Below are 24,816 nucleotides of genomic sequence, written 5' to 3'. Positions count from 1 at the left end.
CTGACCGAGGCCCTGAGCTTGCCCCTGTCCCTACAGACACCGTGGAGGGTTTGAACCCCACCATGAGCGAAGTCTTCCGGCGGATCCTGGCCCAGCAGGGCTGGCCGGGGCTGTACCGAGGCATGACCCCCACGTTACTGAAGGTTTTGCCAGCAGCTGGCATCAGCTATGTGGTATACGAAGCCATGAAGAAGACCCTGGGTGTGTAGGCAGTGAGCTAAGCGACACACCCTGGGCAGAAATGGACAGGAGGATCCAGTGTCCCCCGGCCTCAACGAGCCCTCCAGGCTTGGGCCCCAGTGCAGATTCTGTCAAGAAAAGCAGACTGGAGGTCTGCGTCAGAAGATGCCTGGGGAGCCTTCATCAGGGTACAGCCTGTGACTAGTATGGACTCCAGTTTGGCTCATAGTGGTCTGTCTGCTCTGGATCCAGGGCGAAAATGGTGAACTTGGAGTCAAACCAGGAATAAAGAGATGGTTTCTGTTAGACATATCTGGGATACCTGGGTCCAGGAGGGAAGCTGGGGACCTGCATACTTGGGTCCAAGAGAGGAGCTGGGTACCTTGGGCCCCTCTGTCCTGAATTGGAAGCCTGGACGATGCCTGGGTCCGAGAGAGTTGTTGAAGCAAGTGTGGGGTGTATTAGAGTCTGGGATCCCTCAGGCCTGGGAGGGAACCAATGGCCCAAGACCCTTGAGTTCAAGAGGTGAGCTGGTTCCATGAGTCCTGGAAGAGAAGATCCATTGGTGGAGAGGAGAAGGAGTCCAGGGGATCCCTGGGTTTCCCCCTGCTCTAAGGCCATTTCACCTCCGGAAGCACCGGATCTCCAAGGCCTCAAGCAGGCCACGCGCCTGGCCTCCCCAGCCAGGCTCCAGGGGCGCTAAACCTGACGTCAGGCCTCTATTCCAGCAGCCGGTCGCCACTGACTACGTCGGCTGCCACTCACTCTCGTTCCCGCTAATCGCTTCTCCGTCTGGTGGCCGGCTCCGCCCCAATGCAGCTGCGTTTCCACTGGCTCCCACCAAAACTGGGCATCTTTACTTCATTGCCGTTTGTCCGCAGCCGTGTCAGTCACCTAACACCCGCCCCTGTTGCTCGGCCATTGGCTTAGAAGTCAAGGCTAGAATAGGATTCTGGTTAACATGGAAAGCAATCGGGTCCAAACCCAAGCGCATCACCCAGAACTAGTCAGGGATTGGATTAAATTGACTGCCAATCTTTGCAAGAACCGCCTTTCGCGTGTACTCATTGGCTTACGTATACGACTATCTCACTGGGAGCCTGCCCAGCTCGTTCAAAGGTGCCTTTTTCTAGGCTCCTCCTTCCTGTCCACTTGACTCTTCGGAGCCGTCAATCTGGTTCTGAAGCCGCCCTGCGATTCTGGAACTCCTGCTTCATTGGGCCTCCCGCCTTCTCGATCGCCTCGATTTGCCCGCCCAGAGCCGAGAGCCCGCAGGCCATTGGCTGCGAGAGCTGTCAGTTACACGGCGCCTCCCGCCCACTGTCTTTCGCGGCTGTCCGATTGGTCGCTTGCCTACAGAGCCCGCGATTGGTGTCCGGGGAGCGGCGGCGGCCTCCCATTGGCCTGGCGGCGTTGTCCGTCACGCCGGCTGCGGGAGGGGGCGTCCCTCTCCCCGCCATCGTCTTCCCAGCCGCTGGGTTCCCAGAGTGCTCCGCGGCCGTGTGGAGCGAGGCCTTGTTCCCGCGTTGAGCCGCTGCCGCCGCCGCCGCCTCCTCCTCAGCTTCAGCCTCCGCGCCAGGCCCGGCCCCGCCGCGCCATGTCGGACTACAGCACGGGAGGACCCCCACCCGGGCCGCCGCCGCCCGCAGGCGGGGGCGGGGGGTCCGGGGGAGCCGGGGGCGCCGGGGGAGGCCCTCCACCGGGCCCGCCGGGCGCGGGGGACCGGGGCGGCGGCGGCCCCGGCGGCGGCGGCCCGGGCGGGGGGGCAGCCGGGGGCCCTTCACAGCCCCCCGGCGGGGGCGGCCCGGGGATCCGCAAGGACGCCTTCGCCGACGCCGTGCAGCGGGCCCGCCAGGTAAGGAGGCCGAGGGCCTGAGGGGGGCGCGCGCGCGGCGGGGGAGGGGGCGGGGTCACGCGCGCGCGCGCGGGGTCGCGGGGGGGTGGCGCCAGGGCCGCTGCGGGGTCACGGGGGGCGTGCGCCTGGGTCGCCCCTGGCGCTTCGAGCGGGGTCCCGGGCGGATGATCCTCCGCAGTGGGAAGAGGCGTCTGTGGGGTCCCGGAGCGCGGCCACTCACTTTGGGGACCCCTTCCCGCCTTAGGACACATGAAGATGTGCTCCTCTCTCCTGGAAGGAAAGGGCCCACCTTACCGGGGACAGGTCTTGCTTCGCCCCAAGCTCCCCATTCGGGCAAGAGCCCTGTGTGCCTGCAGCCCAGCCCCGTTTCAGCCCAACTCCTCGGGAAGAAAAGATCTTGGGGGAAAAAAGTCCTTCCTCCAGAGCGGCTAGGCACTTAGGCGAATTGGGGAAGGTGGGCATAGGGGCCGCCTTGATGCTTCCGGTGGCTTCAAAACATGGTTTGTCTCTTTGGGGGAAAGCCGGGAAGGTCCCACCAGTGTTTTGAGTCTCGATGACAACATGAAGGTGTCACATGCTGATGGGACTTACCTCCCCACTTTCATTTGTATCCTCCCCAGGGGTTAGAGGGAAAGAGGCTCATAGACCATGAGGATTTTGCCGCCCTTTCGGGAAGCAAACTCCGGCCGACCGGGTTTCTCCCAATGCCTCCAGGGCAGGGTGGGAGGTCCGTTAGGTAGGCCTTGTCCCCGCCCTGCGTGGTCTGGCTTTCTCACCTTTCTCACCTGTGGAGGGGGATAGTGTTCTGATGTGCCCTTGATCTGCTTGCCCACTGTACTGTCCTGAGAAGCAGCTATAACTGGGGGAGTTGGTAGTATCTGTTGGGGTTGAATAAGGCCCCATCTGGGCAGCCCAAGAGCTTTGGCTCAAAGTGTTAAAAAATTGACAGAAACGTCAAGATAGATCCTTAGCTCTTGGTTTGTGTTTCTTTGAGAGACTTGTAATAATTCCACAAACATGACTGGTGTTGAGTTTGTTGGATTGGGATTTATTTGAAGTTGTTCTTCGTATGGCTAAATTGTAACGTGTTCCAAAGGAGGTTTTTTTTTTTTTTTTTTTGGTCAAATGAAGATCTCAGAAGTCTTGAAGCAAAACCTTCCCTAGATTTGTTCTTCAAATGCAAAGATTCTGAGGTTGAGGGAGATAAAGGAAAGTTGTGCTTTTAGTTTTTTAGGCACCAGAACTGGGCTGCAGTCTCACTTTCTGGTTCTCTGCAGCCCTCCCTTATGGAGGGGACATGGGGACCCTCCGTGGCACAGAGAGTCCTTTCACCTTTTACCCTTCTGTTCCTTTTACCATAGAACAAATCAGTGTGAGTTAGTCTGGCCACAATTTAGGCCCAAATCCCATCGAGAAAGGGAGTTTTGGAATTCCCGGATAACTGTTGAACTGAGACTTCAGGTAAAACTCCTAGAATGTCTGAACCAACAGGCTCTTCCCTAAAGTAGGGGGAAGCCACTCCCAAGCCAGACAGCATGACTGGAGAACCAGAGAGGTTCTGAGAAGTCGATCTGAGCACCATGGAGGTTTGTTTTTTGGTGATAATTCTTTTATCCTTGCAATTTTCTAGATCGCAGCCAAAATTGGAGGCGACGCTGCTACAACAGTGAATAACAGCACTCCTGATTTTGGTTTTGGGGGCCAAAAGAGGCAGTTGGAAGATGGAGGTAACTACTTGCTGGGAGGAAGGGCTGGGGGCAGAGAGTGAGGTGCCTTTGTTTGAATGTGGTTCAAAGTGGGGCGGGGGCCCTGCTGTTCGGACTTTTAAAACCTCAGCAATTCCAGCTTTGTTCGTTCTTTTTGTTGGGCCGCCATCCTGAAGTATCAGGTGGCTGAGAGCAAGGCAGGTTGACTGTGGCTAGGCCCAGGCTGTAAGCGCTCAAGATCATTCCTCCCCTTCTGGTAGGCTGGGGAAACGCTGGCACCTTTATTGAGGCCCCACCTAACTAAAATGTGGCTGACCCTGTGGCATGTGGCATTACCCACATTAGCCAAAATGATCAACTGGGTGGCCAGCCGACTTTTCAACTGAGACTCTCCCACCCAAGACAGGTCTGGTCTGAAGCTGGAAGGACTTGGGGGCCACCATCATTGTTTCCCCGTTATAAAGGGCTTTTTTACACTGAATGCTGGTGGCGGGATTAATGAAGTCTGGTCCCCCTCTGGGGTTTGTCTCTGCTACTCTCCTGTCTCAGCTCTGATGTTGGGGGGTGGGAGAAGGGGAGATCGTTTGCCAGGACATGTGGTACAAACATCAGATTTGAGGCAGCTGTGGGTGGGAGGGCGCTGCATCTGACATCCTCTGTCTTTCACAGACCAACCGGAGAGCAAGAAACTGGCTTCTCAGGGAGACTGTAAGTCTATTGGGGCAGGCAGAGGGCAGCTCCAGGGTCTTGAGGTTGTTAGGAGTCGGGAGCTAGGAGCACTGAGCACACCCGTCCTTTAGGGAGGCTCTAGGTGTTCATCTCCTGTGGTCCATGAGCTTTAGGGTTCCGAGAGCCCCGGGAATTGAGGCAGAAACACCCAGTGCCTGTGCTCTTGTGAGGAGGGTCCGTTGTGCTCGAGTGCTCAGGAGGGTTCAGACTGCAATAGTGGTGCTCGCCACCCCCATGTGGGCAAGAGCACCTGGGGCCAGTAGCGTTCCGGGGCCCGGAGAGGAGCCAGGCCAATCTTTCCTTCGGGTTTTCTCTCTGCAGCCATCAGTTCTCAACTTGGACCCATCCATCCTCCTCCCAGGTAAGTCGTGATTTGGAGAACACGTTTCCTTGTCTGTCAGCTGTCTGTGGTCTGTCCTGCTGACTTTGGAGAGCTGGCTCTGGGGGCCGCGCTGTTTAGGATTGGTCCACCAGAGTGGCCCAAGATGCAGAAACCTCTACCTTCATCCTGTATGTTCCTGTGTGCAGGGCTGGAGGGAGGAGAGCATTGTGGCAGTTAGCTTTAAGGACAGAAGGGTGGTCCCTGCGCCCTGGTGCTTCCTCCGTTGGGGCGGGACACTCGGAAGTGCAGACACCTGTCTTCCTAGAAAAGGCTGGTTTTCTCATCTGTTTTCTGCAAATGCATGTTGCTGAGAGCTGGTGGAGCGGGTGGGGGGGTGGGTCTTTCTCACATTTTTGCCCCCATAGAATGACTTCCGTGAATCTGACAAGAGTCCTTTGTGAAGGACCATGTTGTTGTTTTTTTTTTATGCAATGAGCCAGAAGTTTCATAAAATACAATAAAAATGTTAGGGAAATGAAGTAAAAAAGAGATAATTTTTTTAAATGTCAACAGACATAGAATGACTTTATCAGAGTGTTAGGAAGGTGTCCAAGTGCTCTCTCTCTCTCCGAGGGCCACGCTGCCCCGGAACAAGCACCTCATGGCCCAGGCGGGGAGACTGAGGCCTCAAGAGGTGGAGTGACCTGCTGTGGGAAGAGGGAGCCCCAGCCCTGTGCCGTTAGATTCTGCTCAGGCTCGTGGTGTCTTGGTCCCATCGTAAGAAGCGGAGTCAGAAGCCAGAAGCATCGAGGGGCCTTTTCTCCAGGGACACCCTCCGACTTTTCCTTCCCTCCTCTGCCGCTTCCCCTTTTGAGACTGACGTTCGTTGTCTCTTGGCAGGACTTCAATGACAGAGGAGTACAGGGTCCCAGACGGCATGGTGGGACTGAGTGAGTGTGGGTCACTGTGGTCGGGAGCACTCATTATCTCCCCCTCTTGGGGACAGTGTCTTGGGAGCCCCTGCCAGCCCAGAAGCCTTTGGTCTGAAAGGGCTTCCCATATTCTGCTCTCACCTGTTCCCTCTGGGCGGGGAGCACAGTAAAGCTCTCGACATGGCTACTGTTCCCCCCACCGCCACCACCATCAGCAGGGCTGGGGATCCCCTCCACCCAGTCTCCTCAGTGCTGGTTCCTTCCATCAATTTCGGCTTTTTTCTTTCTGTCTCCACCTAAGTCATTGGCAGAGGAGGCGAACAGATTAACAAAATCCAGCAGGATTCAGGCTGCAAAGTCCAGATCTCTCCAGGTACGAGTGAGCCAGATTGGTGCCGGATGGGGGCTGGCCTGGGGCTGGGCTTTCTGCGCTTCGGTACCCTCCTAACCTCTGCCTCGCCTGGGCGGATGTGGGGCGGGCTGGTGTTCGCTTGCTTTATCGTTGGTTTACTGAGTGCCATGTTCGTGTACTGTCTCCACCAGTCCAGCTCCTCCAGGTGGGGCTGCAGCTTCCGTTTTCTTTCGTACACTGTTGTGGGGAGGGCTGAGGGAGAAGGTCTAGACTCGAACACAGGGCCTCGTTCCTGACTTGCTGCAAACCATTACATTAAGTTGCCACCTAAACTCCACCCCTAGTGGAAAGCGAGCAGGAGTACGGGAGGCGGGCGAGGAAGGATAACGTTGCGGTCAGGTCTGAGTTTTAACCGCAGTTCTGCTCGCTCGCGTGCAGGTGCCCGCTTTGCTGGCGTTTCCGAGGGCTTGTTCTCGCGGGGTGGAGTTAGTTGACTGCAGGGTGCACATGTGATCGTTACTGCTGGCAGGAGTGGCCCACAGTTTGGACCTTCTAGAGTCTGCCTCTCCTTCCACCTCATCTTATTCTCTAAAAGCTCTGACTCCCTTATTGGATTTTAGCTTTCTTTTTTTAATTAAGTTTATTGGAGTAACATTGGTTAATACAGTTATGTAATTTTCAAGTGTACATCATAGGACTTAAGCTTTCTGACCTTGGCCTTGCATAGAACAGCCTCCCAGCTGCTTAGGGGAGGTAAATTGATTTGTCAGGCTGCTGCTAGAGGTGGCAGAAGTGGCTTTTGATTGTTCTGGAAGCTTTCTCATCTCCACTGCAGACCTGTTCGGGGGCCACAGACCCAGGAATGCATTGACCCTATCTCCTCTCCTTTCCAGACAGTGGTGGCCTCCCTGAGCGCAGTGTGTCCTTGACAGGAGCCCCAGAATCTGTTCAGTAAGTGCCTGGTTGAGCCTGTCATTGTGGTGGGACCAGGTAGAAGCCCGCTCCATCCCTTTGAAAGTTGGGGGTGATTCCTACACTGTGTCCTTGCACCCCAGCCCCAGAGACTCTGCTTTGTTCCTCGTGTTCCGTCAGACACACGTCTTTGAGTCACCTCCTTCCCTTTGATGTGTGGGTGGGGGCATGTGCCAAGGCAGTACCCTTTTCGAGTGATGGCACCATGTTCTTCCCCTTCCCAGGAAAGCGAAGATGATGCTGGATGACATCGTCTCTCGGGGTCGTGGGGGTCCCCCGGGACAGTTCCACGACAACGCCAATGGGGGCCAGAATGGCACGGTGCAGGAGATCATGATCCCCGCGGGGAAGGCCGGCCTGGTCATTGGCAAGGGCGGGGAGACCATTAAGCAGCTGCAGGTGAGGGGTGGGTGGGGACAGAAGGCTCCTCCCACCCAGGAAGTTTCCCTTCTATGCCTTCCTCGGAACAAGCTCAGTGGCTTTTCCAGTCTCATGTGCTTTCTCATCGTGGAACCCCCACCCCGAGTACACTAGTCCCCAGAAGGGTCTTTGAAAGCCCCACACTGACAGTCAGCGTTGGTTTTAAAGGAACGAGCTGGAGTGAAGATGATACTAATTCAAGATGGTTCCCAGAATACGAATGTGGACAAACCCCTTCGCATCATTGGGGATCCTTACAAAGTGCAAGTGAGCGCACCCTGCGGGGGGTGGTGGGGTTTGGAGAAGCAGGAGCCTGGTGGGTGGGCCGATGATTCACATGAGAGCGGAGAGGTTCGAGAACGCTGGCCGTGAGGTCAGTCCAGGATGCGTCGTCTCGTGCCGAACCCCTTCCCAGCGTTCCTGCGTAAACGTGGTCCAGACGCTGCACCTGTTTTCTAACCTGGAAAACGGGGGTGCTGGCCGTGCTCGCTGCTCAGGGTGACGTGATGGGTTCAGTCCCTGTGTGTCAGTCCTTGCTTAGGCCCATGACTCTGCGGTTGGCAGGAGGCTAGTTAGTGGGTGCGGTTGGGCAGCAGCGCTTGCTGTGTGCACCATGCCCCCGTGTGTTTGCAGCAAGCCTGTGAGATGGTGATGGATATTCTCCGGGAACGTGACCAGGGCGGCTTTGGGGACCGGAACGAGTATGGATCCCGGATTGGCGGGGGCATCGATGTGAGTGTGCAAGCCTTCTCCCCAGGAAGGAGGGCCATGAGGTGTGGGTGGGGATGCTCCTCATGGCCAGGGCTGGAACCCAGCTGATCCTCCGCCTCTCTCCCACCCTCAGGTCCCAGTGCCTAGGCATTCTGTCGGTGTGGTTATTGGCCGGAGCGGAGAGATGATCAAGAAGATCCAGAATGATGCTGGCGTGCGAATCCAGTTTAAACAAGGTCAGGGCCAAGCCGTGGGGTTGTATCGGCCAGTCTTGTCCTTTTAAGATCACCTTGAGGGTAGGGTCCATTTTGGGCAGTTGGGCACCGTGGTTAGCTTGCTGAGCCACTTCGTGGTGCGTTGTTATTCCTAGACTTTGTCTCCCTCCTCTTGGGACAGCTCATGAAAAAGTTGGTGATAGGCAGACTTTCCAGGTTCAAAGAGCATGTTTTCCTCCTATCGCATCTACCCCTTTCCTCTCCCCTACCGGTGAGCTCACTCAGCAAGGCAGCCTGGGTTCTCTGGGCTGAGTCAGATCAGTACCCCAGCTCAGGACTCCTACTAGGCCCGGAGAGCCTCTGCGGGTAGGTCTGTGGAGACCGTTCTGTTGCTTTTCAGAGATTTATTCTTAGTTCTACAGAAGCATCAGTATTTCTGAGGGTTCCAGTTGTAGAAAGAAGCCTCAGCCACAGCTCCGCCCAGTTGTTGAGTTTTCCTTTTTCGGGGACGTGGACTCGCTGCCTCTTTCCTCACTCCTGAATACACGGAGTGCGGCGAGAGACACAGTCTGAGGTGTTTCAGACACCCAGCTTGCCATAGCGCCTCGAGGTAGTGATTTGGAGTTAACGCTTTTCTTTTAAATGTATGTCTTTGCTCTGTTTGCTGGCCTCAGACGATGGGACAGGTCCTGAGAAGATAGCTCACATAATGGGGCCCCCAGACCGGTGCGAGCACGCAGCGCGGATTATCAACGACCTCCTCCAGAGCCTCCGGGTAGGTGGCACAGGCCAGGCGAGGAGGCCATTGGGGGCAGACGGGACCGGCCGGCTTCCTGCATGCATTCTCTACCTCCTCCTTGTCTTGCAGAGTGGTCCCCCAGGCCCTCCGGGGGGTCCTGGCATGCCTCCTGGGGGCCGAGGCCGAGGCAGGGGCCAAGGCAACTGGGGCCCTCCTGGCGGGGAGATGACCTTCTCCATCCCCACGCACAAGTGTGGGCTGGTCATCGGCCGAGGTGAGTAGGCCTCCCCTGTGTTTCATCCCTCACCCACTCCCGCCCGCCTGCCCTTCACTGCCTGTGTGCACTGCAGGTGGCGAGAATGTGAAAGCCATAAACCAGCAGACAGGCGCCTTTGTAGAGATCTCCAGGCAGCTGCCACCCAACGGGGACCCCAACTTCAAACTGTTCGTCATCCGGGGCTCGCCCCAGCAGATCGACCACGCCAAGCAGCTCATCGAAGAGAAGATCGAGGTGCGCTCAGGGAGGGTTCTGGAGACCAGGGCCTGGCTCCTGGCTCGGCTCCCCTTTCACTGACCTTGTCCCATTCTCCTCCTTCCAGGGTCCCCTCTGCCCAGTTGGACCAGGCCCGGGGGGACCAGGCCCAGCTGGCCCCATGGGGCCCTTCAATCCCGGGCCCTTCAATCAGGGGCCGCCAGGGGCTCCCCCTCAGTGAGTATTTCTCTTAGCTTTGGGACACACGGGTCGTTATTGCTGGCAAGAAGAGTGACAAGCTCCATTGTCACTGCCATTACCAACAAGAGGTCCAGGCCCACCTTTCAGAAGCGCTGTTCGGGCACCCAAACTCAGTCCAGCCCAGCCCTCCGTTTTACAGACCCCATTTTTCACAAGATACCGTAGGTGTCGACCTTGTTCCCCACTCCATACATAAACCCATGCGTGTTGAGCTTTGGGGACTTTGCTTTCCAAGCAAGGTCTACCAGCCTGGGTCCTCCACCTTGTCAGTCATCTCACACTTCCACCTGGCCTGCGCCCCCTTCCCGCCAGCCTTCCCTGCCCCCTCGAGTGGCCCCGGCTCATGAGTGTCCCCTTTCTCATCCTGCAGTGCTGGGGGACCCCCTCCTCACCAGTACCCACCCCAGGGCTGGGGCAATACCTACCCCCAGTGGCAGCCGCCTGCTCCTCATGACCCAAGTAAGTAAGGCTGCCCACTGGAGGGGCAGCTGGTCGTCTGGGTATGGGGCTGGCTTTCTGTCGCCCCCTCATCCTGCAGCTGCCCTCCTCCTACAGATAAAGCCGCCGCAGCTGCCGCAGACCCGAACGCAGCCTGGGCCGCCTACTACTCACACTACTACCAGCAGCCCCCAGGCCCGGTGCCCGGCCCCGCCCCTGCCCCCGCGGCCCCGCCCGCACAGGGCGAGCCCCCTCAGCCCCCGCCCACTGGCCAGTCAGACTACACGAAAGCCTGGGAAGAGTATTACAAGAAGATCGGTGAGTGTGCCAGCCGCCTCGGGGGCACGAGGCAGAGGGGCGGGAGTGCGACCCGGTCCCCGTGCTGTCCTCTAACCTTTTGGGGCTTGTGTCCTGCAGGCCAGCAGCCCCAGCAGCCTGGCGCCCCTCCGCAGCAGGACTACACAAAGGCCTGGGAGGAGTACTACAAGAAGCAGGGTGAGCTGGACAGAGGGGGATCCGTGGGAAGTATTGTGCACACGGGGATGTGGCATCAGCCCGGTAGCTTTGTACGGGGACAGGTGGTGACCAGACTCAGTGTGATCACACCGTAAGAAATATAAATGGTAAATAGCTGTTGTTTGCCGAAGTGGATGTAATGTTGTATGTCGACTATGCTTCTTTATTTTTAAGCAGCTGAGGCGGTGGGGCCTGGGGCAGGGCAGGGCCAGGTCCGTTCTTGTGCCCAGCCACACTCACTCTCTCTTCCCCCACAGCTCAAGTGGCCACTGGAGGGGGTCCGGGAGCGCCCCCAGGCTCCCAGCCAGACTACAGCGCTGCTTGGGCCGAATATTACAGACAGCAAGCCGCTTACTACGGACAGACTCCAGGTCCTGGCGGCCCCCAGCCTCCACCCACACAGCAGGGACAGCAGCAGGCAAGTGGGAATTGCCACCCTCCTCCTCCTCCTTTTTCCTTCCAACCCCCGGCCACCGTCCATCCTGCCTTAGTGGGTAGCGCCGGAAATCCCTTCCCCTGCGGGGTGTGTCCTTGATGCCTGCAGCGGGGGCCATGTGGCCGGAGGTCTCCGGGAGTCCCCACGAGCTGGGGGAAGTGTGCGCTGGGTCCAGAGGTTAAAGAAGAGGCCTCCCTCCGCCGGCCCGCTTGTTCCTGTGTAACGCTGTCGTGATGCTGGGGAGAGCGCGAGACAGATAAAAGGTGGAACTGTTGAACTGGTGGGTAGTCCTGGGGGTGGGGACAGGCCGGCCGCCGACACGTTGGTCACCATCCTGGCTGCTAACTCACTCGAAATCTGGCCACTTGGGAAGAAAACGGATAATTTTTCCCCTCTCTGCATTACTTTTTTGGTTTTTGTTCTATTTTTTATTTTTAAACCCACGGTCTGCCCCCGCCCCCGCCCACCCCGTGCCTAAGTGACTGTGTGTGTGTTGCAGGCGGCCCCAGTGCGGGGCCGCCCCGGCTCCGGTGGGGACTCGGAGAGCCTGCCAAGGGGACCGGCCCTGGGGCCCCCCGCCACCTGCTCCGCCCGGGCTCGGCCTCTGCTCCGGCGCCCAACCGTGTGTCCCGGTCTTGTCTGTGAAGTGGGCATGATGATCGCTGCCACCTTCCAACCTACCTCACAGGGGTGTTGTGGGGACACCGTGATCTCTGAGATTGTTCATGTTGTGATGCGCCGGGAGCCGCCCGCCTCCTCCCTCCAGACCCCGAACGCCCTCTGCTCTCCTCTGCTCTGCGCTCCCTCCCTCCCGCTCGCTCGCGCTCTCGGCCCTGCTTCTCTCTCCCTCGCCTCTGTGTCTTTTCTCCTCCTCTTCCACCAAGGAGCCAGTCTGGCTTGAGCCGTGTCCCAGGAGCACTTGACTAGACAGTTACAGACACATCTTGCTAGGCACCGGCTCAGGAGAGGGGCTTCCTGGCCCCCTCCTCGCCACTGTCCCCCAGTCTCCCGCCCCCGCCTCCCCTCCCCGTAGTGACCGATTCCTATCTCTTCCCTCTCCGCAGGCTCAATGAATCGAATGAATGTGAACTTCTTCATCTGTGAAAATTCTTTTATTATTATTTTTCCATTTTGTTTCGTTTGGGGGCTTTATTTTGTTTTTCGGTTGTTTTTCCATTTGGTGAGAGCGGTGGCTACCATGGGGGGCGGGGGGCCCTCTCTGTGAGTGGCTCGGAGGTCAGTGCCTGGCTCTCTCACTCTCGCTCATTCTGTGTGTCTCACATGCTTTTTTCTTTCAAAATTGGGATCCTTCATGTTGAGCCAGCCATAGAAGATAGCGAGAACTAAATCTCTGCCAAAAAAAAAGTTTTTTTTAAATAAAAAAACACAAAAAGCAAAACAACCTATAAAATTATATAGATATATATATAAATCTCTATGCCCGCCCCCCCGCCCCAGTCTTTCTGAAACTGCTTCTTTCAGGGGAAAGCAATTCATTTTCTCCCTGCCATCCTTGGCCCTCTTCATGTTTTTAAAATAAACTTTTAAAAAGGAAAAAAAGTCACTCTTGCTATTTCTTTTTTTTAGTTAGAGTTGGAACATTCCTTGGACCAGGTGTTGATATTGCAGGACAAACCGCCCCGCCCCGCCCCCAGCCCCTGGCCTCTCTGCTCCTCCTCTCGCTCCTCCTTCCGCCCTAGCTCGGCTTCCCTCGCCTCTTTCCCGCTACTTCCACCCCCCCCCCCCCCAGGACTGGTCTGTCAGTGTTTCATCTGTTCAAGAGGACATTGAAACTGAAACAAATTGAGAACAAAACAAAAAAAAAAAATTGTATGGCAGTTTTTACTTTTTATCGCTCGTTTTTAACTTCACAAATAAATGATAACAAAACCTCCCCACGTCTGCCGGGTGCCGTCTCTGTCTCTGTCCCCTCCCCCAGAGTTTTGAAACAGATGTGTTCTTCATAGATGTAAAAGCCTGATAACGGTGATTGGAAATTACAAGCTTTGTGTTGTGTTTTTTCTTTTTTTTTTTTAAGAAAACAATTATAAGAGAAAATAGTTTTCTGCAGGTGCGTTGTGCTTTCATATAACACCTCGTTTTTTTTTTTTTGGTTAAATAAAGTGCTTTTTGTCTAAAACTGCGTGCTGGCCGCAGTTGTGTTTGTAGAGGAGCGAAGCTTGACCAATGAGAGTGGGGTACTGGCCCTCTGGTTTTGCCTTGCAGGGAGAGTGGGGTACCGGCCCTCTGGTTTTGCCTAGCAGGGAGGGGCAGGCCACGTCCCCGAGGTGCAGTCTCCCCCCACCAGGCTCTTCCCTCTGGGAACTTGGGGAGCAGGGAAGCTGGGATGATCCCTGAGGACGGGCGTTCCTATGGATGCAGCCTGCCACACGGTGGAGCTGTCTCGCGGGAGCTGGGCCGGCCTCACTGCGCGCCTAGCTGTGTGGCCTAGCTCGTTAGCCCCACGGTGCAGACCTGCCCTATTCAAAGAAATGCTGCCAGTTGCGGTGCTGGGCGACAAGCCGTGGCCTCTGAAGGATGAGGACAGGAGATGGGAGAGTAGACTGAGGGGTCATCTTGAGGCATACTGCATGGCGGGAGTGTTCCTTTTAGAATTACGGTTGAATAGCAATGCTTAAGTTGGGTTTTGCATTGAGAGTCCGGATGCCCAGGCCCACGGGCTGCAATGGCAGCACTGAGTGGGAGCCCGCAACGGTGCCATTTCTAGGTGGGGCTTCCCACAGCCCTGCGACCTCGCACCTTTGTTAGGAACCTGCCCCTAATGGAGTGTTCATTGGCAGCCCCAGTCAGCCCACCTTGTGGCACTGTGGGCCAGGAAGGGACATGTCGCTCTAGGGACGTGTGAGCAGTCAGCTTAGAGCCCTGGGCTCCCCAGACGCCTTACTCCACAGGTGCTGCACCCCTTTTGAGCTCTGTGCGGGCAGTCGGCCCCCAGCCCCTCCTGTCTACTGCAGGCTTTCGACGACAGAGCAGCACTTAGCAAAAATGTTTTCTGGAGCTGCTTCTGCCAAGATCTAGAGGAGGGGGAGCAAGCGGGGTTGGTTCTGAGTCACAGCGGGGTTGACCTCCGCCTCAGCATGGGGAAACCACTCATGGCCTCTGAAGCCGGGCAGCGTCTGGAGCTGCGGGGCAGTGAGGGAGGAGGGGTGTAGTCAGCAAAGGCCAGGCCGAGCCTGGCACGTGTCCCGCAGGGAGGGGGCCTCCCGTCGTGTCCTCCCTGGTCAGAGCTCGTCCACAGGCGCTGCTGTGCCTCTCTGTAGCCTCATCTCACGTTCCACCGTCAGTCGGGGGGTGGGAACATCACCAGAGTTCCCTATCTTTGTGACCACGGATGACGTGAGTCACTTCGAAAATTGCGATCCCTGCTTGCCACCTTGAGAATCTGTATGGCCGGATCGGAGTTGCGCTGTGGTCGGCCAGCTGTCGTGATCTTACGTTTTATAGCTATGTTCTAAGTGTTTAATTTTGCAGTGTGGGAGCCAGTCACTGCCATTACGTCTTAGGCATCACAGCTGGGAGGCCACAGCCTTCACCGGAACTGCCTAGCGGAGAGGATGGAAGTCCCCGGCACCCACGGTGGGTCACCGGCCCCGAGAGGCCGTGCCACAGTGCCACCGGTGCTGTTGAAGCTGGAGCTGTGCTCCCCTGGGGGCCAGGGCGGGGAGCAGCCAGCCGGGCACACTCGCGTCTCGGGGCAGGACCCTCTGCTGGTAGAGGTCAGGACGGGCTCGCACAGGCTTTCGTGTGTCCGTGGGCGCTAGTGGACGGCCGGCTCGCAGTCTGCCCAGGGCTCCTCTTGGCCCCACCAATGCTCTCCTGACCATCGTCTCCATAGAGCAGTCAAACAGGATGACGACGTTGGGGGCCCAGCCCACCTAGGCACCCAGGAAAGGGGCCGGGTGAAAAAAAAGGGTGGGCTCGGCGGGCCCTTGTGCACCCCCCGAGATCAGGAATCCAGGATTGTATGGGCCGGTGAAGAATAATGGGGCCCCCTGGGTCCTTTTTATTTTTCTGGTTCCAAGTTTTCGCCTTAACATTTATTTTTGGATTAGTAGGATATCAGCAGAGCTCAAGCCAGCCAGCCAACAACAGGAAAGAGTGAAGAGCCCCTGGCTGTCAGCGCCCAGTCTCGCCCGTCCTGGAGGCGACCAAGTGTTCTGTTTCTTGTGTCTCCTTCTGGAGCTGTTTTTAAGTCGTACGATGTAGAAATAAGTCCTGTTCTGATATTTTTCCTTTTTTATATACAAACGGTGAAAACACATATTTGCCCTTGATTTTTATTCACTGTATCACTGGAAATGATTCCATCCAGGCACGTTAGGAGATCCTTGATTCTTTGTAACTGCTGTGTGGTACTCTGCTGTACGGATGTACCGTAATTTACCTAACTAGTCCTCGTTAATGGGCATTTCATTGAAATATGCTTTTTAAAATAGGTTTAACCCATATCCCGTTTAGAAAAAAAAAAGTGCAGCTCACTGCCAGTGATCATTTTACATAAACACACTCTTTGAGGCTGAAACAAATATGACCGGTTTTCAACATGAAAATAAAATACAAAAACTGTGCTTGGAGTCATTCTAAGACACAGAACTTGTCTCTGATCCTAACGTGACAGAAATGTGTGCATACATTGGATTCGTCAAATGACTCTTCGGCTGACAACTGAGAACGATGTTAACATCACGTCGGGACGCTACATTTTCTAGGATTTGACATTTTCAGCGATTGAGAACTACTATGTTTTGTAAGTGGAAATACCACTACTAAAAACAATGCTATAAACAGAATGATGCCATTTGTTTCCAAAGGCTATCGATATACTACAGTTATGTGAAAAATGATAATGAAAGCGAGATATTTCGTGCCAAACTTTGGGCGCGAGGTCAGGACCGTAATCTACGAGTTATCTCGGGGTAAGCGCTGCAGCTGCAAATGCTGGCAAGCATTCGCAGAGCAAACAGGGAATGGGTTAAGGAGTCTTCACTCGTCCAGCTCGTCACTGCCCACTCCACTGGTTGCTCTCCCTGACTGGCCCGGCTCAGGGAGACCGTCCCAGCTCACGACGGCTACCCACTGGAAGCTCCACCTCTTAGTTCCTCCAGATTTTGCTTGTAAAATGGAATCCGACAGCACATTTAAAAACAATCTCAACCAAGTGGTATTCATTCCAGGAAAGCAAGGATGGTTCGATACAATTTATTAATATCAAAAAGTCACGATTATCCTCATAAACACAGAAAAGGCCGTTGAAAATTCAGCGTGCGTTCTGGACTTTTAAAAAAAGGAATTGATAAAATTATCCTCAGCCAGTGTATTAATTACGTAATGGAAACTCGCTTTCCCACTAAAGTCGGGGACAAGGCAAAGTTGCCCACTCTTGCCACTGTGACTTGGTAAGGTATGACAGGATTCACCAAGGCAGTGAGAGAAAGCGATTTGAGAAATCTGAAATTGGAAAGTAGGTAAAGCCACGTCTGCAGATGATGTGATTCTATTTCTAGAAAACTCAAAATCAACAAACTAGCATAGACTTAAGAGAATTTGATAAAGTAACAGAATGTAGCATTAACATACAGAAGTCAAAGCCAACTTGTACACAAAGTCACCAGTTAGAAAAGAAGGCCCTATTTACAACAACAAAAATAAAAGATGAAAAATAGGCGAATTTTTTCTAAAATTGTGCGAAGTCTTAAGAAAAATCTTTAAAGAAAACTTGAATAAAACATTCCCAGGTGACTCAAAGGAGACTTGGAACAAAAGGAAGAGATGATGTTCTTGGATAGAAAGACTCAACAGTATAAAGGAGCGGAGAGTTTTTAAATTAGCTGATGATTTTAATGTGACCCAAATGTGATTTTTTTTTTTTTTAATTGGGTCGCTTCTAACATTCATGTACAAAAACAAGCAGGAATGGTGGGGAGAACCTGGGCAAAGGAAAGTAATGGGTGGTTGGGGTCGGGGAGGAGGCTTTCAACCCTACCAGATAGTAAAACCTAATAAGCTGCCATAACTAAAACAGCTGTGCACAAAGAGGACAGACAGACCCCTGGAACAGAAATAGACTCAAGTGAATTTGGAAAGCTGGTATGTGGCTAGAACGGCATCTCAAATCAGTGGAGAAAGGAGAGACTTTTAACCAAATGATGGTGGGACAACTGGATCACAGTTTGGAAAAAGATCAAACTGAAGCCTTACCTCTAAAAACGATAAGTTCCAAATGGATCAGAGATACAAATGTAAGAAATAAGATCACCCAGGCACTAAGTAAACCATGGGAGAATTCCCTTATAAACCTAGAATTGGGGTGGGGGAGGGGCGGAACCTCAAAATCAAGAAGAAATAACAAGATGTTGGAATTTGATGAAAAGTTTTAAACTTTTGCATGGCAAAAGAATAAAGCAGTCAAAAGATAACTGACAAATTGGGAATGGGGAAATCTTTGCAACCATATCACAAAGGGCTGATAACCTTAACATATGTAAAGAGTTCCTGGAAATCAAGAAGACCAACAATCTGTTAGGGGAAAAAAAGCAAAAGAGAGAAGAGGACACAGAAGAAATGAACCTTACACTTCGGAAAAGATGCTCAACCTCGGTAAGAGTGAGTGATGCCAAAATACCGTTTCACACCTCAGGCTGACAGACATCCAGATGGTTGGCAGCATCCTTGGTGTGGCTGTGTGGAAATGGGCATTTTTACCCATTGCTGGTGGCACTGTGGAATGAAGAGTGAGGTGATACGTAGCAAAATGATCTACGCATCTCTTAAATCCAGCAACTCACTCCTAAGAACTTACCCTAAAGATATTAGCAAAACTGTGAAATGGCATGCAAAGGTTAGTTTGTACTGGCGGAGGATTGCAAACACCTTATTGTCAGTCTGTTATTAAGTTGTCCAACAACTCCACGTCCATGGGAGAGCAGCTGAATAAACAGTGGCGTTGCCACCCAGTGGAATACTAATTGTAAAAAGTAACGTGGAACACCTCGATACTGATACGAGGTCATCAGAGTTTATTATAAAGTTAAAAAGTGAAGACAAGTATGTATAGAATGTCAGTTTTTGTGTGAGCAGGAGGGACATGCCCCCCCACAAACCTTTATATTTGCAGAAAGAAACCCCAGAAAGAAAACCAAAAACCAGTGGGAGGTGGGGGGCACATTTGGGGTGGGGGGCGGACAGGGACGAGTGGAAACACGCTCACTCCAAACATACCTTTTCACGTGGCAATCCCTAAATATCAAAAATCAAACTGAGATGAACGTACCCAACTGTGTGTCAATGCCGCAACTACATAGAAAGTTTTCTCAGGCAACTCGGTATTTTATAGCACGTCCATAGTAAGATAAAAGGAAAACCATAGCTGCAGAGAAACAGTAAACGTCCTTCGGTGGTTTTATCCTGGGCCATTGATGTTAGTATATCATTCGGAAGCTGTTTTGCATCTAGTGGGATTATGCAAGTGAGTACGTTAATGGCTTTAGGAACCCAAATTTTTAAGGAAAGAGATAAGAGTAGAAACGCTGATGCCGATTGTGAGGCAGAAATATCGGTATGGACTTCTGATTATTTTTTTCCTTTCAAAAGCGTGTGTTTCCTCTGTCTCCTGGAAAAGCCTAGAAACCATGACAACCCAGTGCCGTGAGTCCCTCTGACACCCAGATTGGACACCACTGGAAAAGAGCTCGTTGGAGAGACGGCCGGTTCCAGGACTGGGCAGAAAATGCGAAAGATGGGGGCGGGAAGTCTTGTGTCAGAAATCAATTTTAAAATAACTTTCATCCTTTGTCAAAAAGAACACAAGCGACAGTGTGAAAGGGTCCCTCTTGGCCAAAGATGTGACAACTTGAGCACCACCAACAAAAAAAAAGACGGTACTCGATTGACACACATTTACAACAGACATAAATAAAGGAGGACCCATGAGTTCAAAATGATAATAGAACAAAGGAATACAAAATAATGAACCTCATTGTCACCATTGGAGGTAACTAGGACACCAACTCCTTGGTCTGAAAATTGGCCATTAAAGAGAAGGAGTGACACATTTATCCCACCTGGTAGGAACTGCATTTCAGGATAACCAAGTAGCCCTCAGTGAGGAAGGAAATTTCTTTAGGGAAGAATTCCAGCTAATCTATGTGGAAAAACATGACCATAAAAGAAAGGTATGAGAGAAGAGGCTGACGGGCATTTTAAGCCGTGCTGTGTTTAGGCTGCTACCACGAAGTACCGCAGGTTGGGCGACTCAACAGAAATTCTACTTCGTCACCTTCCTGCAGACTGGAAATCCAAAATCAATATGTCGGCAGGGTTGGTCTCTCCCGAGGCCTCGCTCCCAGTGTGTGGATGGCCGTCTCCCCTGTCTGCGTGTCTGTGTCCCGGACCTCCTCCTACAGAGACACCCGTCAGATTGGATTAGTGACCACCTTAATGACCGCCACTAATATAATCGTCTCTTTAAAGATCTTGTCTCCACATAGTCACATTCTGGGAGTTAGGACCTCAACATGTGGAGTCGGGTGGGGGGACACAATTCAGCCTCTGCCTGAGACCTAAGAGTGGAAGGCCAGGCTTGAAGCCTCACAAATAATACAATACAAAAAAAAAAAAATGTCCAACTGCAGAGCTCTGCGCTGAACTCAACTCTGCTTCCTATAGCACCAAGGAGAGGGCGCGGCCCATCACGGAACAGAGGACATCGCCCTGCCTGCGTCGGAGTGGCCAGGGAAAGGACTTAGCAAGCACAGCGCGCACCCTGCTTTTCCCACTCTCTCAGGCCCGCCTCCAGGGCCCTGGCGAACATTCAGGGACCTGAACCCTCTCACGTTTCAACACAGTCAAAGACCAGCTGACCAGCGGGGACAGCTGCGCATCGCACGCCACCTGATAGTAGGTCGCGTCAGCACCTGTGAAGCCTGCTTGGAAAACCAGTCCGAGCCGTGGGCCAGACTCTAGACACCCCACCCCCTGAAAGGAAACGGAGAGACAGGAATGGTGAATAGCGACACGGAAAATCGGCAAGCAGCAAAAGCCGCACTGTGAAATAAGGAGAACCGAGGCTCGTTTGATGACAAGTGCAAGAAAACAAAAGTGACGGTGAGGCGAGGGGACCCGTGGGCGAGGGGCGTCAGAGGCACTGCGGCCGCGAAAACAGCCGCGGAAAGAAGGTTTTGAGAGGCCCATGGAAATTTGAATATGGATCTGATGACATGAAGATGTGATCACAGAAGTGTTGCGACGTTGCAAGTCATTTTTTAGAAAATATATGCTGCAATATTTGTGGATTTAAAAAAACAAAAACGTGAAACATATTGACCCTGAATCTAGGTACGTCTATAGTTAACTTTCAGGGTACATAGCAAAGGAGGGATAGAATGCGACAAGGCGCATAGGGCCATAAGGAAGGAAGCACCAGGGCAACTTCGGACGAGACGCGGGACGGGGTGCCTGCCCCAGACTTCAGTGGGTCAGGGGCAGCCAGCGGGAAGGACGGACGGCCTGCCTGGCTGAGGAGAGACCTGGTTTTATTCCTAAACGGCTGGAAGTCAGAGACGTTTTTCAGACATGGGAAATGCGCATGCGGACTGGGCATCAGAGGGTCCCCAGGGGTTCACAGCAGTCATTTCGGTGATCCGCCCATAACGGGGGCCGGGATGGGCTTCCAAACTCACACACGGCAGTTATGACCAGACGTATGGGCACAGACGAAGCCAGTGTGGCCAGAACCACAGTGCTTTGCGCCGGGTATGTGGGGGTCCTTAGACCGTTCCGATTCTGTCCGTGTTTGAAATCGGGCATCAAAATTCCAAGGACTTCCTTGCTGGCTACTCCGCTGAGTGCAGCATGAGCCTTCCGTCTCCTGCTGAGGACGGTGACTGTGACGTGGGTGCCTCCGGTCACCCCCACGCTTCAGAGCCTGCCCGGGGTTTTGCGGGGTAAACGTTCTTTCGCCTTCCGCTGCCGGCACTGTTTTCGACTTTGAATTCTATCAACTTCCTTTTTCTGCTTAATTTTTTTTTTAAGGCAACGACAGCACCTTGGTAAAGGATGTGATTGTCCCCTGCCGTAGAGGTACCTGCGAAACAGATTCATAGCAATGCTAACAGCCTGGCTTTGATACTGACTGATGGCCCGATACGCCATTGCCTCGGGGGGAAGCTGGGTGAAGGGCGCAGTGGGCCCCCTCTACCACTTTGGCAATGTCCTGTGAGGCTGGAATTAATAAAAAGTTTTTAAAAATATGTGCTTACTTTAAATCATCTTTTGTCCCACAGTGCAGGTGACACTTTGGGAGAAATTTCAACCCAGATAAATGGGCCTCCTAACCCTGGGCATTTGATTCCAACTTGATCACAGTAATTGGACCTGCATGCCTCGTCTGGTCCTCCCCACTGCCCCTTGAGCAGAGTGCTTTCTGGAGGGGCTTCCTGCGTCCCCACCTGTCGCGCTGCCCGCCGGGGGCAGGTCAGACTCTGAACAGACAGTCCTGCCCCCGCTGCCTTAACTACGTGACCCCAGGCGAGCTCTCTGGTCCCTCTGAGAAAGCAGGATGCTCGCAGTGCAAGAAACATTCTTCTGAGACGTTCCGGAAGATCGGTTACCTGCGCAGAGCGCGGAGAGCAATGCTGGGCTGTTCCCAGGGGACATGCAGCCCCCGCGTCGCAGGGTCAGGCAGTTTTCAAGAGAAGCTGGAGTTTTGATGTGGCGTCTCCTGATTTTTGAAAGTGGGCCACTAATTTAAATTTAAAAAGGGTTAAACACTCTAGAGTGAAAACCGAACAGATCGAGGATGGAATGGGGCCCAGGGCTGGGAACCTGCGGCCTCTCTTGGGACTTCACAGCCACCTGTGGAGGCCATTCAGGGACTCCAGGCATTTGTGACTGGGCACTTCCTCTGGGGCAGGCGCCAGCCCAGGGCCATCGAGGGCAGAGAGGTCTGTGGGCGCGGCCTTTGCCCGGGGAGCTGCCAGGCCAGGGGAGGAAGCCCGTTACCTCGTCACGACGAGCCCACCAGCACTGCTTCGATGCAGGTGAGAACAAGGGCAGGGCCCTGCCCGCCCGCGCACAGCCGTCCCGGGCCGGCCACCTCTGTGTCGTTCCTGCCCAGACTTCTCCGAAGGCATTTCAACTGGAATCCAGCAAGTTCCAGAAAAGCCTATAGGCCTACAGTCTGCCTCAGTTTCTCTCCTGCTCAGTCATTTCCAAATACTCCAGCCCTCACCGTCCAGGTGCCTGGATGGGCCTTCTCATAAAGTCAGCTTGCCCACCTGTGAAAATCACCTGAGGAAATTCACTCCAGTTCGCCCAGCACCGCCAGCTCCTCCATCGCTCAGCTCTCCAATGTCCCCACTTCAAGGGGCCACCTGAACCACCCACACTGAAACAGTGTCCCTCCAGACGTCACTCTGTCTTCACTGCACTTACTGCTACCCGACTTTTCTGTTTTACGTGTCACATGTTGCTGTCTACCGGCATCCTAAGAGCAGGGACTGAGTCTGCCTCTTGAATGCCCGAGGACAGAGTCTGTTCTATTTGGGGACAGGTGAGGGAAAAGACGAATGAGGAACTGTGTTCCAACCTTAGGGCTCAGAGATGCTGCAACACCCACTCTGCCACTCAGTGGGACTGTGCAGGGAGAAATTAAAATGGCTTCGTCCCTGCCCTCAGAGAGCTCTCTAGCTCTTCACCCGGATTCTAGCAGCTTCCAACAACCTGACTGTCCCTTGATAGTACAAAACTCCATTTCCCTCTGGTTGCCTCCTCTCCCTTGAGTTTCACCCCTTTTAATCTCCATCGAGGTGCGGGGGGAAGGATGGCTTCACGCCTCACACCCTCACACGCTTCTGGGTCACTCACAATGCTCTTGAACTCCTTGGTCTGCGTCAGCTCCCGGGGAAAGCCATGGATGAGGAAGCCCAGGCTCTCTGGGCAGGACGGCATGTTGTCACTGATCATATCTAGGATGATACCCTGGGAAAGAAAGGGGTGGGCGGGTGACCTCTGGAGTCACCTTAGCAGGTCTCTTTCTCAGCCTGGACCTCTGGTGAATTCAGGGAACACCTGCCCCACCCAGCACCTAAGATCCTGCGTCTGCCCCAGTGCCCCGGGGCCTCTGCAAGCACTTTTGAGAAGTGGGCATGGAGATGGTTTACTGGGCAGGCTGACTGGGTCTCGTTTGCTCGTCACAGCCACCCTACAGGTAGGTAGTGGGGTGACCTTCATTTTGTGGGAAAGGAAGCAGGTGCAGAAGGGGCCAATGCTATACGTGCCCAAGGTCACGAAAAGAATAAATATTAACTAATTTTATTGAGTGCTGCTTAAGTGCCAGGAACTCTGCCAAGTGCTTTATACGAATGATGTCATCCAAACCTCACTGCACACTTGCTGTGGGTCCAGCTGCTCTCCCATTTTACAGATGAGGACACAGGCTCACGGCAACAAAACGGTGGCCGGTGAGGAGCTGCAGCCTTCCAGTCATATCGACTTCCATGGGGCCTCTCCAGGAAGTTGGTCCCAATGTGCCCCCTTCTTCCCTCTGCCGGTGTAGTCACGAGCTCTCACCGTGGGCACCAGGAGCCCCTGTAGCATGATATCCTGGATCGCCCAGCCTGCTGGGTGCTGCTTTGGGCCTCCTGCCTCAGCAGCTGGCCCAGCCCCACAAGGCAGAAGCCATACTTGGTTGCCATGTTCTTGCACTGTGTCTCTTTGCTACAGCCTGGGCCGGCCATCATGAAGATGATCAGGGGGACTTGAGGATGTCTGCGGTGCCCAGGGAAGGAGGGAGAGGGGCTGGTGCCTATATGATTGTGTCCACAGCTTAGTGCATGTCCTCGGGGTGACCCTGGACACGGGTCTGCTGGCATACCCACTTTTGCCCTAGGGCGGCATCTGAGGGTGCGTGTCCAGGTGTAGCGTGGGTTCCGTGGCTGAGGATGGAAGCCTGAGCAGGCTGGGCCCCTGGCCCGCAGCATCTCTCTATCATCCCATTTTACAAGTTAGGAAACTCGAGCTCAGACAGCGACAGGGACAGGGACAGGGACTGGCCCATGCCCCAGACTCATCGCATACCACTGTCCCCTTCTCTCACTCTGGTCCAGCCCGGCAGCCTCCTGGCCTCCTTTCTGTCCCTTGAACTTGCCAAGCTCATCCCTCCCCACCCCCACTATTCCCTCCATCTGGGAAATCCCTGCTCCAGTGCCTTCGGGTCACAGCTCACCCATCATCATTCCCTGGTCAGAACCCAATTTTCTGCCACAGCAATGGTCGTGATCAGCCTGTTTACTTGTTCCTGTTTGCCTGCCAGACAGACAAGGGCAAGGACTATTTCTGTCTCTCTTGTCCCTGTATTTCTAGAAGTTCACAGTTCCTCACATACAGTAGAGTGTGAGGAATAAGTGAATGTCCATGACTACCAGACACACCTATGGGGTGCTGTAGTTTGTGGTGTAATTTTGGGGTCTTGCTTCCCTCCATGTTTGCTTAACCAACTCCTTGCATCCTGCAGGGCCCAGCTTAATTAAACCTCTTCTCTTT

At 54.0% G+C, this 24,816-nt stretch overlaps 3 protein-coding genes across 5 annotated transcripts in view; 2 read left to right on the top strand and 1 right to left on the bottom strand.

The window, feature by feature from the left end:
* Window positions 1-511, top strand: part of SLC25A41 (solute carrier family 25 member 41) — a 5,273-nt gene extending 4,762 nt beyond the window's left edge. The window contains exon 6 of the mRNA XM_039878556.1: window positions 37-511. Coding sequence (XP_039734490.1) covers window positions 37-209 — 173 coding nt within the window. The 3' untranslated portion in view covers window positions 210-511. The remainder of the gene's footprint in view (window positions 1-36) is intronic.
* Window positions 512-1,657: 1,146 nt separating this feature from the next.
* On the top strand, window positions 1,658-13,150 carry KHSRP (KH-type splicing regulatory protein). 3 transcript variants are annotated; one of them, XM_039878496.1, is made up of 20 exons: window positions 1,658-1,803; window positions 1,933-2,035; window positions 3,666-3,762; window positions 4,411-4,449; window positions 4,792-4,831; window positions 5,693-5,742; window positions 6,026-6,097; window positions 6,970-7,027; window positions 7,273-7,447; window positions 7,637-7,735; window positions 8,102-8,200; window positions 8,313-8,415; window positions 9,069-9,169; window positions 9,263-9,407; window positions 9,484-9,644; window positions 9,733-9,842; window positions 10,237-10,325; window positions 10,422-10,622; window positions 10,722-10,799; window positions 11,078-11,355. In XM_039878496.1, the coding sequence occupies exons 1-20, from the start codon at window positions 1,778-1,780 to the stop codon at window positions 11,353-11,355; spliced, it is 2,124 nt and encodes a 707-aa protein (XP_039734430.1). In that variant the 5' UTR covers window positions 1,658-1,777. The 3 variants fall into 3 exon arrangements, with proteins under 3 accessions (XP_039734430.1, XP_039734429.1, XP_039734427.1); XM_039878495.1 differs by adding an exon at window positions 12,321-13,150 and having other exon boundaries at window positions 1,778-2,035; window positions 11,078-11,238; XM_039878493.1 differs by having other exon boundaries at window positions 1,778-2,035; window positions 11,078-13,150.
* A 1,656-nt stretch (window positions 13,151-14,806) lies between these two features.
* Window positions 14,807-24,479, bottom strand: LOC120615471 (uncharacterized). The gene is given in 4 exon segments (XM_039878555.1): window positions 14,807-15,083; window positions 15,085-15,152; window positions 23,845-23,894; window positions 23,897-24,479. Coding segments are annotated over 4 exon segments (753 nt in total). The 5' UTR covers window positions 24,255-24,479.
* Between the last annotated feature and the right edge of the window lie 337 nt (window positions 24,480-24,816).

The sequence above is a fragment of the Pteropus medius genome, unplaced genomic scaffold, assembly GCF_902729225.1.
Source record: "Pteropus medius unplaced genomic scaffold, Ma_sr-lr_union100, whole genome shotgun sequence".
Taxonomy (NCBI): Eukaryota; Metazoa; Chordata; class Mammalia; order Chiroptera; family Pteropodidae; genus Pteropus; species Pteropus medius.
Note: the sequence above shows the minus strand (reverse complement) of the source record. Positions and strands in the feature narration are given on the sequence as shown.